This window comes from Gracilinanus agilis, chromosome 5 (genome assembly GCF_016433145.1).
Source record: "Gracilinanus agilis isolate LMUSP501 chromosome 5, AgileGrace, whole genome shotgun sequence".
NCBI classification, from domain to species: domain Eukaryota; kingdom Metazoa; phylum Chordata; class Mammalia; order Didelphimorphia; family Didelphidae; genus Gracilinanus; species Gracilinanus agilis.
In genome coordinates, this window is record NC_058134.1 from 13,233,858 (window position 1) to 13,246,261 (window position 12,404).

Genomic DNA, 12,404 nt, shown 5'->3' on the forward strand with positions numbered 1-12,404 from the left:
TTTCTTTCTTTCTTTCTTCCTTCCTTCCTTCCTTCCTTCCTTCCTTCCTTCCTTCCTTCCTTCCTTCCTTCCTTTCTTCCTTCTCCTCCTCCTTCCCTCACTTCACATCCCAGAGCCATCTTAACTCCTTCTTTCTTAATTTCTCTACTCCCATATCAATGCAATTATTTCCTCATTTTCCTTTATCTTTTGCTTCTTACTAAAATTTTTAAAAAATGATTAAAAGTCTTCCCTCTCTAGGTATTTTTCCATTCCTTATGTTAGATTCTGTTCTTAAGGGGAACTAATTTTGCATAGTAAAATCTTCCATTTCCTTTAGAAACACGGACATCTAATCTGGCTCAAGTTATTTTCTCTCTCTCAATCATTTTCTAATTTTTGACATTTTAAGGTTTATGAAATGGTTAAACGGAAGCCTGTTTGATTATGTCAAGTAAAGATCAAAAACAATTTTCATACAGATTCTTGGAAGGACCCGATGGTGTCTTATTATATGAAAAGTACATAGAAATGCTCCATTTACTCGACCAATTTGGGGATGGTATATATGCTGAATGGAAAAGAACAGTGGATGAAATCTGTGACTTCAATTTGAAGCAGCCGTTGATAAAGCATGATGTCACCAGTGGTCTCCTGAGTGTCAATTTTGACCCAAAGGTATGGTTGATTTTTCTTCTTTCTCTTTCTTTCTTTTTTTTTTTAAACCCTTGTACTTCAGTGTATTGTCTCATAGGTGGAAGATTGGTAAGGGTGGGCAATGGGGGTAAAGTGACTTGCCCAGGGTCACACAGCTGGGAAGTGGCTAAGGCCGGACTTGAACCCAGGACCTCCTGTCTCTAGGCCTGGCTCTCACTCCACTGAGCTACCCAGCTGCCCCTGGTTGATTTTTTAAAGGATATCTTACGTTCGTTAATTAAGCAAATGGCTATGAGATGCCTGGTGTGTGTAAGCTCCATGCTAAGTCCTGGAGCACATACAAGACTTGGCCTTTGCCATCATGTATTTGGTTTTCTAATAGTGGGTAATATGACATAAACACAGATGATAACAATGTTAACATTTATATAATGCTTTAAAATGTGCAAAAGATGCCTTACAAATATTATCTCATTTGAGCCTCCCAATAGCCCCAGAAGGAGATGCTATTATTATCTCCATTTTGAAGATGAGGAAATTGAGGCAAACAAAAGTTAAGTGACTTGTTTGGGGTCATATAGCTATTAAATGTCTATATTTAAATTCAGGTCTTCAGGACTCCTGAAAGCAAATTGTATATGAGGTGTAGGAGGGTAAGAGCATTTCTGGCCAGAGGGATCAGGGAAGGCTTTGTGCATGGCACAGACTTCAAAAGGAACATAAACAGCTCAGTGGATTGAGAGTCAAGACGGGAGGTCCTAGGTTCAAATCCGGCCTCAGACACTTCCCAGCTGTGTGACCCTGGATAAGTCACTTGACCCCCATTGCCCAGCCTTGCCACTCTTCCACCAAGAGCCAATAGACAGAAGTTAAGGGTTTAAAAAATAAAAAAGAAGGAAAGCAACATAAACAACTCAACAAGCAAAAAGAAGCATGGAGGGCATTCCAGGGAAAACGACAGGATGAGCAAATGCATGGAGACTGGACAGCTCCGTGGGGGTGTCTCTGAAGGAGTGGCTTGCCTGCAGCACGGGGGTTTGGGTGGTGATCACACGAGAGGTAACTAGAAAGGCAGGAAGGCACAAGATTCCGACCACTTAGCGGGTGGTGGAGCTATTAGAGAATTTCTCACAGAGGAGTTAACATGACGAGATATCTGGACTGGAGGAGAGACCTGCCTAGGTAGGAGACAATGACGATCTGGCCAGGATGGCAGCCTGGGAGTAGCAAGGAAACAGATTCGAGAGCCGTCGGGCAGGGTTTGGTCACTGATTAGAGCTGAGAGGAGGAACAGGGAAGAGCCAGGACCCGGGACTCAAACGTGGGAGATGAGCCCAAAGCAATGGTGAGGTCAGAATGAGGAACACATTGTGGGGAAAGATAATCAACTCTGTATTATAAAATATTCCTTTTCTTTATTATCTTTCCCAGACATTCACTTTTCATTTTGATAAATGACTAAATGTGAAAGCAAATTAAAATGTCTGTAGCAAATCTTGCATTAATAATTCTTTTTAAAATCTGTTACCCGACACTCTCTGACTTGCTGTGTGTTTGTGAGTGTCTGTATCCACAATATGAAATCCTGAATTTGAACCAGTATCGATGAGGGCATGGGGACCGGACTTGGGGTTTTATTGATTTAAAGGGAACTCCCAGATGGGGAAACTCCCTTTACCAGTGCAAGCCAGAACCCTCTCGAAAACTTGCAATCTTAGAAAATTGCTGAGAGCGGTGAGAGTCGAAATAAATGCCTTTGCCAGAGACAATAAGTAAAGAAGAATAGCCAGGAACCTTTAGGCCAGGGGTCGGCAACGTATGGCTCTTTCTGCAGGAGCCAAAAAGTCCATTTTTTTTCAGGCACTGTTACAGGAGCGGCACTGTGAGCGCTGTATGGCTCTCACGAAATTACATTTTAAAAAATGTGGCGTTTAGGGCTCTCATGGCCAAAAAGGTTGCCGACCCTTGCTTTTATCCAATGTTCTCATTTTACCAATGGGGAATTAAAATGATGATGATAATAGTAATTATTATTATTGTTATCATTATTGTTTTAGGTGACATTTATCTAGCACATTAAGGATTGCTAAATACATCACAAAGATTATCTCATTTTATCCTTGTTACAATCCAGGGTATGAGTGTTATTATTAATCCCATTTTTATGGGTGATGAGAAAACTGCAGACAATGATCAAACAACTTGCCCAGGGTTACACAGCTAAGTGTCTGAGGCTACAGATCTAGAACTTGCCCAGTTCTCTCTCTATTAGGTACTCCCTCGTTGCCCATGAGGTATCCACAAAAGACTTATAGGCAAGTCTAATTTTGCTCTAAGTTGTTCATTTACATGAAATTGGCCAGCATTTATTAAGCCCCCACTGTATGCCTGGCACTGAGAACCCAAAGACAAAAAATGAAAAACAGCCCCCGCCCCCAAGGAGCTCACATTCTCAAGTGAATTCCCAGGTGGCTCTCGGCCACAACCTAAATGGAATCCGGAGCTTAGCTCTTCCTCTGCTGACTTTATTCTCCTTACCTTTAGGCAACTTAGAGGAGATGCAAAGACGTCAATGGATGTCTGTTTACAGAGAGATTTTGTGTCATGTTAGAACCTCTTAAGACATAGAAGCCCCCACACCCCCATTCTCTTAAGTCTCTTCTCTGTTTGAATAAATGGAAATAAGCCATTCTTTCTTATGACAAAATCACTTGCTCTGAACCATCACAAAGGGAATATTTCCCAATTTTTGTATTCTAGCTTGTGGCTGTCTTGAGAGAAGTGAAATATCTCCTGATGCTGGAGAAATCAGATATTCCGGATTCTGCCTTAGCCATCTATGGAAAAAGAAACATTTATTTAAAGGTTGGTATCTTCTGATATTGGGGTGCTCTCAAGGACTTCTGATGAAGCTTCCCAAAAGGGAGAAGACAATTCCCTAAAGGGACTGGAATACGATTGTGTCTGGGAATCAGATCTGGTCAGAGTCTTCCTTTGTTCCCATAAATGCAATGACTTTGGTGCTGCAGAAGGATGGTTCCCTTCAGTGGTGTAGACTGCATCCTCCCCATGCACACCTGCCCATGCACACCTGTCCATGCACACCTGCCCATGCACACCTGCCCATGCACACCTGCCCATGCACACCTGCCCATGCACACCTGCCCATTTCCTCCTGTAAAATCCTCTATGTGAGCCCACTTCCTTTCCTGAAGGCTCTCTTCCCATGTTCTTCCAGCCACTCATTATCTGAAGCAGGACTGAAAACCAGATCTTCCACCTTCAAGCGCAGCTCTTCATTCCTTCTGCCGAGTTCTCTCTCACGATATAGCAACCGAGTTGTCCCCTTTTCTGTAATCTTTTTTCTGCTTTGGTTCAGTACATCGGAAGTCTTGAGCTGCTTGTCCAGTGGTATAACAAGCTGAAGCTGAGTCTTCTGGAGGTCGAGCAGCCCCTGATTGAAGAGGAGCTAAAGGCCATCGATGCCCAGCTCCGGGAGGCAGAGCAGTCATTCACCTGGCAGAGGGAAGACAGTTGGGACTCCATGGAGAAGGTGAAGGCGGATGTCTTCGAGCTGCAGCAGAGAGTGGAGCAGACCCAGGAAAATGTCAAACTGATCCAGCAGATCATGAAAACGTGGACCGAGCACACCCTGTTTTCCAGGCGAGATCACAGAAGAGAAGCGTTCTTTAGCCTGGAGGGTAAAGGAGACGTGTTCGCTAGGAAATACAGGCTGATCCAAGAAGACGGACGCCGCATACACCGATTAGTAGAGGTGAGCAATGCTCTAGAAATTGGGGGGCATTTTTTTTCTGAGCTCACTCCTAATTTCTTCAGGAAAAAGCCCAGCAGTCAGTCAACAATGATAATGAACACTTAGCTGGTGTTTTGAGGATTTCTAAGTATTTAACAGATAGTTCTCATTTGAGCCAGGACTTTTGATGTGTTTGCTATTTGGCAGGCACTGTTTAAGAACTAGGAATAGCAAGATAAAAGCAAAAAAAGTCATTGTCCTCAAGGAGGTTCTGTTCTCTCGAGGGAAACAATGTGTATACACAGGTATAAATGGATCAAAAAGAAATGAGCTCTTTTTGACTGGGTGGTGGGTCTTAGGCTTTGTGTAAGAAGAGGAGGCACTTTCTTGTGGTTCATTAACATATTTGAATTAATTAAAAAGATTTTAGACATCTTCCAGTCCGGTCGGTCAATAAGCATTTCTTACAGGCTTGTTATGTACCATGCACTGCGCCAGTTCAAACCCCACCACCACCACCATCTTATTTTACAGATGAACAAACTGAGTTCTAGAAAAGCTTGTAGGATCATGGAGTAAAAGCTAGAAGGGAGCTCTGAGGTCAGCAAATCCAACTCTCTCACTTTTTAGATGAGGACACTGAGGCCTGTGGTGAAAAGTCACCCAAAGGTGGGCGTATCTATCCTTTGTCTTCTCACTTTTGCAAAAGTAAGTTACTCCTGGAGTTCCCCAAGGAGAGATACAGAAAGTGACTTCTGCCCAATTGGCCAAAGGAATCCAAATGGAAAAATGTTTCCATCCATTTTGGGATACTGATGAAAGCAGCATTTAATTTGGGTCTAGCAATGAGCAATAAGTAGAGTCCAATTTCTCAATCATTCTTTAGAGTTTTCCATGTGAATGAAAAATATATGATATGATAAGATTCATTTTCAAGAGACAAGTGGTTTCTTGCTGGTGTTTAGTGCTGCGATTCTGGGCTCAAGTGGCATGGTTTCTAGACCCTCATACCTGCCCGTTTCAGTGAGGAAGATGTGCATGTCCCTTTAAAAGAGCTCCAAGGGGTCTCCACCTTTCTTCACATTTTATTGGATGTCTAATTAGCTGGACAAAATCATCAAACTCATGATTGGCCATTTTCAATAAGGCAAAAAATAAACAACGTAAGACTAGAGGCACGCACACATTTGGAGGATAGATGGGGAGAATGTAGGCAGCATCTAAAATAGTACATCAGCTTGTCAGATAAAGGAAATACCTACATCCCGTTTGTGAATGAATTTCTCTCTTGCTAATTCCCACCTCCAAGCCTTTGAGATAGAGACAGTCCCAAATTCCTGCAATGTTGTACACCTCCCCTTCATCTCTACCTATTAGTACCCCTAGTTTCTTTAAAGGCTTAACTCAGGTTCCCCCCACCCACCCTTTCTTTATCTTGTCCTGATTTCCCTCAGTCTCTCCCTCCTCAGATGATCATTTATTTACTTCTTTGTTTGTAAAATTGTAAAAATTTATTTACTTCTATATATTATATCTTTCTGGTAGAACAGAAGCTCCCTGAAGGCAGGAGCTGGTTTGGTTTTGCCTTGGCGTCCTTTCAAAGTGTCCTCCATTTATACTGGATACTTAATGAATGTTTATTGAATGGATTGGTTGTAACTGAGGGCAGATTTTTAACTCTTACCCAATAGAAATTTCTGATACACTTTTTTTTGGAAAGTTTTACTGACTTAAAAAAAAACTACCAAAAGTCACACCATTGTTTATTCCTGGTTGGTTTCTGGGATGCTCTGAATTATGCCTTCGTTGACTTTCAGGACACCTCTACAGCTGTTAATGCATAAGAATCTGTCCGATGGAGGACAGATGATGGATTACAATTAATTTCTTCCGTTAAATTTTCAGGATCTAAAGATTCACTCCCAAAACACTAATCTGGGGGCTATAGACCCATAAGATTTATGAACCCTGATTAAAATGCATTGAAAATAGTCTCCAATGCAATTGCATAGCCCGACACAATTAACAATACTGTGCCTGCAACATTGAATTGGAAATCAGGTTGGGGTTTTTTTGACAAGGAATTTGACCCTCCCCCATATTTCCTGCAGTCAGATAGTCAGAAATTTTGAAATCACCCCTCTCAATTCAAGAGCAGGGGAAGCAAGAGTCTTTGGGGACCATGAGGAAGGAACACCACAGGACTTCAAAATAGAAATGAAACCGTTCTTCGGTTTCCATTTCTTGTAGCTTTTTTTTTAAGCATTCTATTTTCTGCAGCATCTGGCTTTGACCTTGAGTCTCATCCACACCCAGGGGAGAAAGTTTTCTCCCATAGTTTTTTTTAAGCCCTCACCTTCTGTCTTGGAGTCAATACTGTGTATTGGCTCCAAGGCAGAAGAGGGGGTAAGGGTGGGCCATGGGGGTCAAGTGACTTGCCCAGGGTCACACAGCTAGGAAGTGTCTGAGGCCGGATTTGAACCCAGGACCTCCCATCTCTAGGCCTGGCTCTCAATCCACTGAGCTACCTAGCTACTCCCTCTCCCATAGTTTTGGTAAGCTAGCAGAGGGATGAGCTGTTCTCTCCATGGTTTCTCCCCTTCCATTCCCCACACTCCCCAAAAGGTGGATGGGGGCGGAAGTCTAATGGCTATTTGTTTCCTCCCAGGCAAAACGGGCATAGTCTTGGTTGCAGCGCGTATTTTCCAAGGGTTTCTGGTTTTGGTGGGATTTGCACGAGCTATTGTTTGTGAAGTATTTTGCCAACTTACAGGTGTTCTGAACATGCCAGCTATTACAATGTCACGATGCTCAGCTTCATAAGGCTTAATACCTGCCTGAACTTTCTAGCCCTGTTTGCCCCTCTTAACTCAGCCCGTGATCCATGTCCACAATGACAGCTACTAGGCAAATCCCCTCCTGGGCACCCCAGCTGTGCAGATCTCCTCCTGGGCACCCTCCCTTGCTGTGCAGATCTCCTCCTGGGCACCCCAGCTGTGCAGATCCCTTCCTGAGTACTCCAGCTGGGCAGATCCCCTCCTGAGCACCCCAGCTGGGCAGATCCCTTCCTGAGTACTCCAGCTGTGCGGATCTCCTCCTGGGAACCCTTGCTGGGTAGATCCCCTGCTCTCCAGTTTGACTGCTTCTTAAGTGCGTCAGTGAGGTGGTTAAAGCTTCAAGCATTCATGGAGCATATCTAGTCTGGGGAAGCAGCCCCTTTCCCTTGGCTCTTGCCTGACTGCAGCCTCACGCTCCAACGTTCTGGTGCTTCTTCCTCATCTGTGCAGCTCCTCCTTCCATCGTCCCTCCATCCCTGCCTTCAGCTCAGAAGAACTTCACTTCCCCTTTTGCTTGCCCATAAGGGGCTCCACTAGAAAGGCTTTGCAGCCAGGCTCAGACCAGGTCGATCATATGAAGACCAACTAAGCTAAGTTCAGAGACTCTAAGAAGCAGGCGGGGGACAGACAGATCTTTCGGGCACAGAGTGTTTGCCACGCCTCAGCCCCCCGAGCCTAGGCTGCATCCCTTCCCACCTCCATTTCTTACAATCCTCTGGTTTTCCTCCAGACTCAGCTCAAGCTCTGCTTTTGATGGGAAATCTTCCCTCCAGGAATGACCTTGTATCGGTTTCGTACGTATTCTGCAGGGGCTCCGAAACACGTGTCTCCCCCATTAGAATGGAAGCCTCTTGAGAGCAGGGGCGGCCCCTTTGCTTTTGTCTTCGTAGCCCCAGAACTTAGCGCAATAGTGGGTTCAGAACAGACGCAATAAGCTCTCGTTGAGTAAATAGAATGGAAGATCTCCCAGTGTGGGGAGTGCCTTGCCTTTATCTTTGCATCCTCTGTTCTTGGCTCCGTTTCTGGATTCAGAGCCTTCACGCAGCTCGTTGCTGAGGGACTTTCGCTGTTGAACGTGGCATCCTTGCTTTCATGGAGCCTGCAGTCTAGTGAGTGAAGAGAATACAAGCCAAAGGTAGCCGGGATATGAAGGAGCCAGCTGTAGGGTCAGGCTTGGCTTCCCTTTGGGCACAGTGAATCAGCTCAACGATTTCCATTGATCAATGGAATCCTTTGATTTTATGGTAAACAATTCTCTGTCCCCAGGACAACCTGAGGCTCTTCAAAGCCGAGGCTGCATCCGACACCTGGAAGATATACCTGGAGTTCATCGATGACATCGTAGTCGATGGTTTCTTCAATGCCATCATGCATGATCTAGAGTTCTTCCTGGTGAACACAGAGAAATGTCTGAAGTCGGCTCCATTTTTTCAAGCACAAATGATCCTTATGGCCCCCGAGATCATATTTAAACCCCCACTGGAAAGAGAGGCTGGGGATGGTCTGTACGACCTCGTGGAAGAGATCTTGTGCAATATTTTTAGGATGTCTAGCCAAATGAAGAGAGTGGCATTGCATCTGGACATCCCAAATTACCAGGTATCTCCTTTTTGAAAAAGCAGGTAATGAGATGTGTGTGTGTGTGTGTGTGTGTGTGTGTGTGTGTGTGTGTGTGTGTGTGTGTGTTGGGAAGGGATATGGGAAGGAGGAATGATAGAGATACAAAAAAAAGAGAACATCAGCAGAACATTAAAAAAACAAAGGGGAGAAAGCAAAAAGAATTTCAGAAGGGCAAATGAGGGGCAGCTAAGTAGTATAGTGGATAGAGTACCAAGCCTAGAGTCAGGGATTCAAATCTGGCCTCAGACACTCCCTAGCCATGTGACCCCGAGCAAGTCCCTTAACCCCATTACCTAACCCTTGCCACTCTTCTGTCTTAGAATGGATACTGAGGCAGGAGATAAAGGTTTAGAAAAAAAGGGTACGTGAAGTGGGTAATTTTGTTATCTCCTTGTTTGTGTTAATATATATTTTAAAACAGCATCAAAAAATTCCCTTGGCATCCTGGTTCATTTTTGAATATTAAAACATGTGTTAATAACGAAATTCATAACTGAAAATAAACATTCTTTTCCAGAAGCTGATTCTTTAAAAGGTTTTGGGGGGCAGGACTTTGGACAAACCTTTGATTTTATCAGTTTAAGGAATTCCTAGATTGAAAACTCTTTCCACGAATACATATTGAAACACCTGCTTCACCATGTTTAGACTTAGAGTTGGAGAGGAGTTTAAATGCATCACCCAGAGTTCCACAGTCTGGATGTATCAAAGGCAGGACTTGAACACAGATCTGTTGTTACCCTAAGGCCTGACTTCTAGCCCCTGGATCAGGCTGGCTCTTTGCTTAGAGAGTAGCTATTTGTCTCTATAATCACCTGCTTTTAAGGTGTGAAGGAGTATTAAAAATCTAAGAAAAGGCCTAAATCATTCCAAGTTGGTTACCTCCACTAAGAATTTAGAGATGCTTTTGGTGGTGCGCCACGTGTCCAGCAACGGGCCTCCAATCACGGCTTTGCTCCCTTTTTTTTTCTTGACGTTTAGATAGACATGGACCACATGCCGGATCTGACAGAGACCAGGAAGGAGATCATGGGCAGAGTGTCGGCGGTGATCGGCAAAGTTCTGGACTACAGGAACTCTTTGGATGCCTACTCTTACCTCTGGGTAGATGACCGCGCGGAGTTCATGAAGCAATTTCTTCTCTACAGTCACCCATTAACTGCAGAGGAAATGGACATTCAGGCCAACGAAGGCCTCCCAGAACAGCCACCGACAATTGAGCAGTTCAAAGAACAGGCAAGAACAATGGCACATGGGCTTGTCTGTGGCAGGACTTTTAATGCAAGTTGGGGTGGAATATTTGCATCTTCTTTTTTTATCTCCTCTAGATTGACATTTACGAAGCGTTGTATGTTCAGATGAGCAGATTTGAGGACTTCAAGGTCTTCGAAAACTGGTTTAAGGTGGACATGAAGCCCTTCAAGATGAGTTTGCTAAGCATGATTAAAAAGTGGAGCTGGATGTTCCAAGAGCATCTTCTGAGATTTGTCACCGAAAGGTAAAAACTCGACTCGTTTCATCCAGAATGTTGGATCTGCTGAAATGGATCTCCGGATCTTTCCTTCCCAAGCCCTTGGTAACTCATTGACCAGCCCGTGTGTTTAACAAGTCTTCATTACTGGAGATGCCCCTGTTGCTATTACTCTAAAAGAATCATCTCTATGCATGCGTGAGATATCAAAGAACATTCTTATATTGCATTGGAAAATTTAAGAAATCTTAGGATCAAGAACGAGAGTCGGAAGGGACCTCAAAGACCTCTAGCTCGACCTTCCCATCTTATTCAGGATACTTAGGGAAGCCAAATGACTTGCTCAGAGTCACAGTTAATTTTGAGCAGAGACAAGATTTGAGCTGAGCTGGTCTGATGCCAAAACCAAACTCTTTGCCTCCTCAGGATTATTATTTATAAAAGTCACGGGCAGATTGTTGGACTCTTAGTTCCAGGCAGTTCTTTAAGATTTCTTGACTTGGGTTTGGATGGAAAGAGATCCCATGCCAGCAAAATGACAGAACTTTAACATAACTATTTTTCCTAACCAAAAGTGAGGAGAATTTCAAAATATATTTTATACTAAGAAATTTGGTTTTATTGGACTAAAGCACTATTTATTGAAACATTGAAAATTCTGGATTAGGAAACCCCTCTTTATTAATGAAGACAGGTTCGTGCTTCATAATTTATAGTTTTAGAGAATTTCCTGGGGCAATGAGAACAGAAATGACTTACCTAGGGTAATGTGTCAGGATATCTCAGAGACAGTTTTTGCACTCAGGGCTTCTTGACTCTAAACCAATTCAGTATTCCACATGGCAGGTTTACTGAACACATTTTGTAAGTGACCCTTCCTCTCTCTCTTTTTCTTGGTCTATTCCCTTCTTTTTTGTTTCTTCTTTATTTTCCTTCCTTCCTTCCTTCCTTCCTTCCTTCCTTCCTTCCTTTCTCTTTCTTTCTTTCTTTCTTTCTTTCTTTCTTTCTTTCTTTCTTTCTTTCTTTCTTTCTTTCTTTCTTTCTTTATTCCTTCCTTCCTTCCTTCCTTCTTTCCTTCCTTCCTTCCTTCCTTCTTCCTTTCTTCCTTCTCTATTCCTCTTTTCCTTCTTTTTTCCCCCTCTTTTATAGTCTGACTGACCTGGAAGAGTTTATTAAAGTGACAAATGCTGGATTCTGCAGAGAACTGAAAGAAGGTGACTATAATGGACTTGTAGAAATTATGGGCCACCTCATGGCTGTGAAAAACCGGCAGGGAGCCACCGATGAGCTCTTTGACCCCCTCAAAGCCACCATCACACTCCTGGAGAGCTATGGACAGAAAATGCCTGACCACGTTTACATTCTCCTGGAGGTGAGTGAGTGCAGCCTCAATGGCCGGCGTGATGCCTTCTGTTCCGGTGGGTGACCTGCTCACCGTGCTTAACGTCGCTCTTGCGACTACAATTCCCTCGGCTCTTGTTCCCGGGGCACCAGCTGCTGAAGCATCCTGAAGCATCCAAGTCTAGGAAAAGACACTAGAGCCACCTCTGCTGGTCGTGAGGCAGCTTGATTCATCTGGGAAGTCATTATGCTCTCAAACAGAGTTTCTTTGCCATTGTCTTCTGGCCAGACTCCTCAGTGTGGGAGCTGCCTTGTACCCAAGAAGGACAAGCTCCCGGGACTTTCCCTGAGCGCGTCAGACTGCCCGGCTTGCTGAAATGTCTTGATGCTTCCCTCTGCGAGGTGGCATCTGTGAGCTCCTCAGTCAGCGCTCACGGCGAGCCTTTCCTTGGGTAGCGGGCAGGATGCCTGCTGGCACGGGGTGACCAGAGTAGAACTGGGCAGTGCCATGCCTTCTTCCTCCAGGGCATTTGTAATTGTTGTACTGCCCTTTTCTGGTGGAACGGAAGTGGTTGTCACGTAGAGTTCATCGTTACGGCTTATTCTCAGCTTTTTTAGGACTCTGGGGAAAAGCATGTGTGTGTTTGTACACATTCCCTGTTCTAGAGAATGGATTTGCATCTGTATGTTTAGCGATTGATAAAGGAAATGGAATGGAAAAGCATTTATTAGGTGCTTGTGGTAT

The 12,404-nt window shown here is 44.0% G+C and overlaps 1 protein-coding gene across 1 annotated transcript in view; it reads left to right on the top strand.

Annotated features, from left to right (window-relative positions):
- DNAH11 (dynein axonemal heavy chain 11) overlaps positions 1-12,404 on the top strand; it is a 306,168-nt gene that overhangs the window by 53,650 nt on the left and 240,114 nt on the right. The window contains exons 8-14 of the mRNA XM_044678853.1: positions 462-657; positions 3,397-3,501; positions 4,016-4,411; positions 8,494-8,826; positions 9,829-10,083; positions 10,176-10,345; positions 11,468-11,690. Coding sequence (XP_044534788.1) covers positions 462-657; positions 3,397-3,501; positions 4,016-4,411; positions 8,494-8,826; positions 9,829-10,083; positions 10,176-10,345; positions 11,468-11,690 — 1,678 coding nt within the window. The remainder of the gene's footprint in view (positions 1-461; positions 658-3,396; positions 3,502-4,015; positions 4,412-8,493; positions 8,827-9,828; positions 10,084-10,175; positions 10,346-11,467; positions 11,691-12,404) is intronic.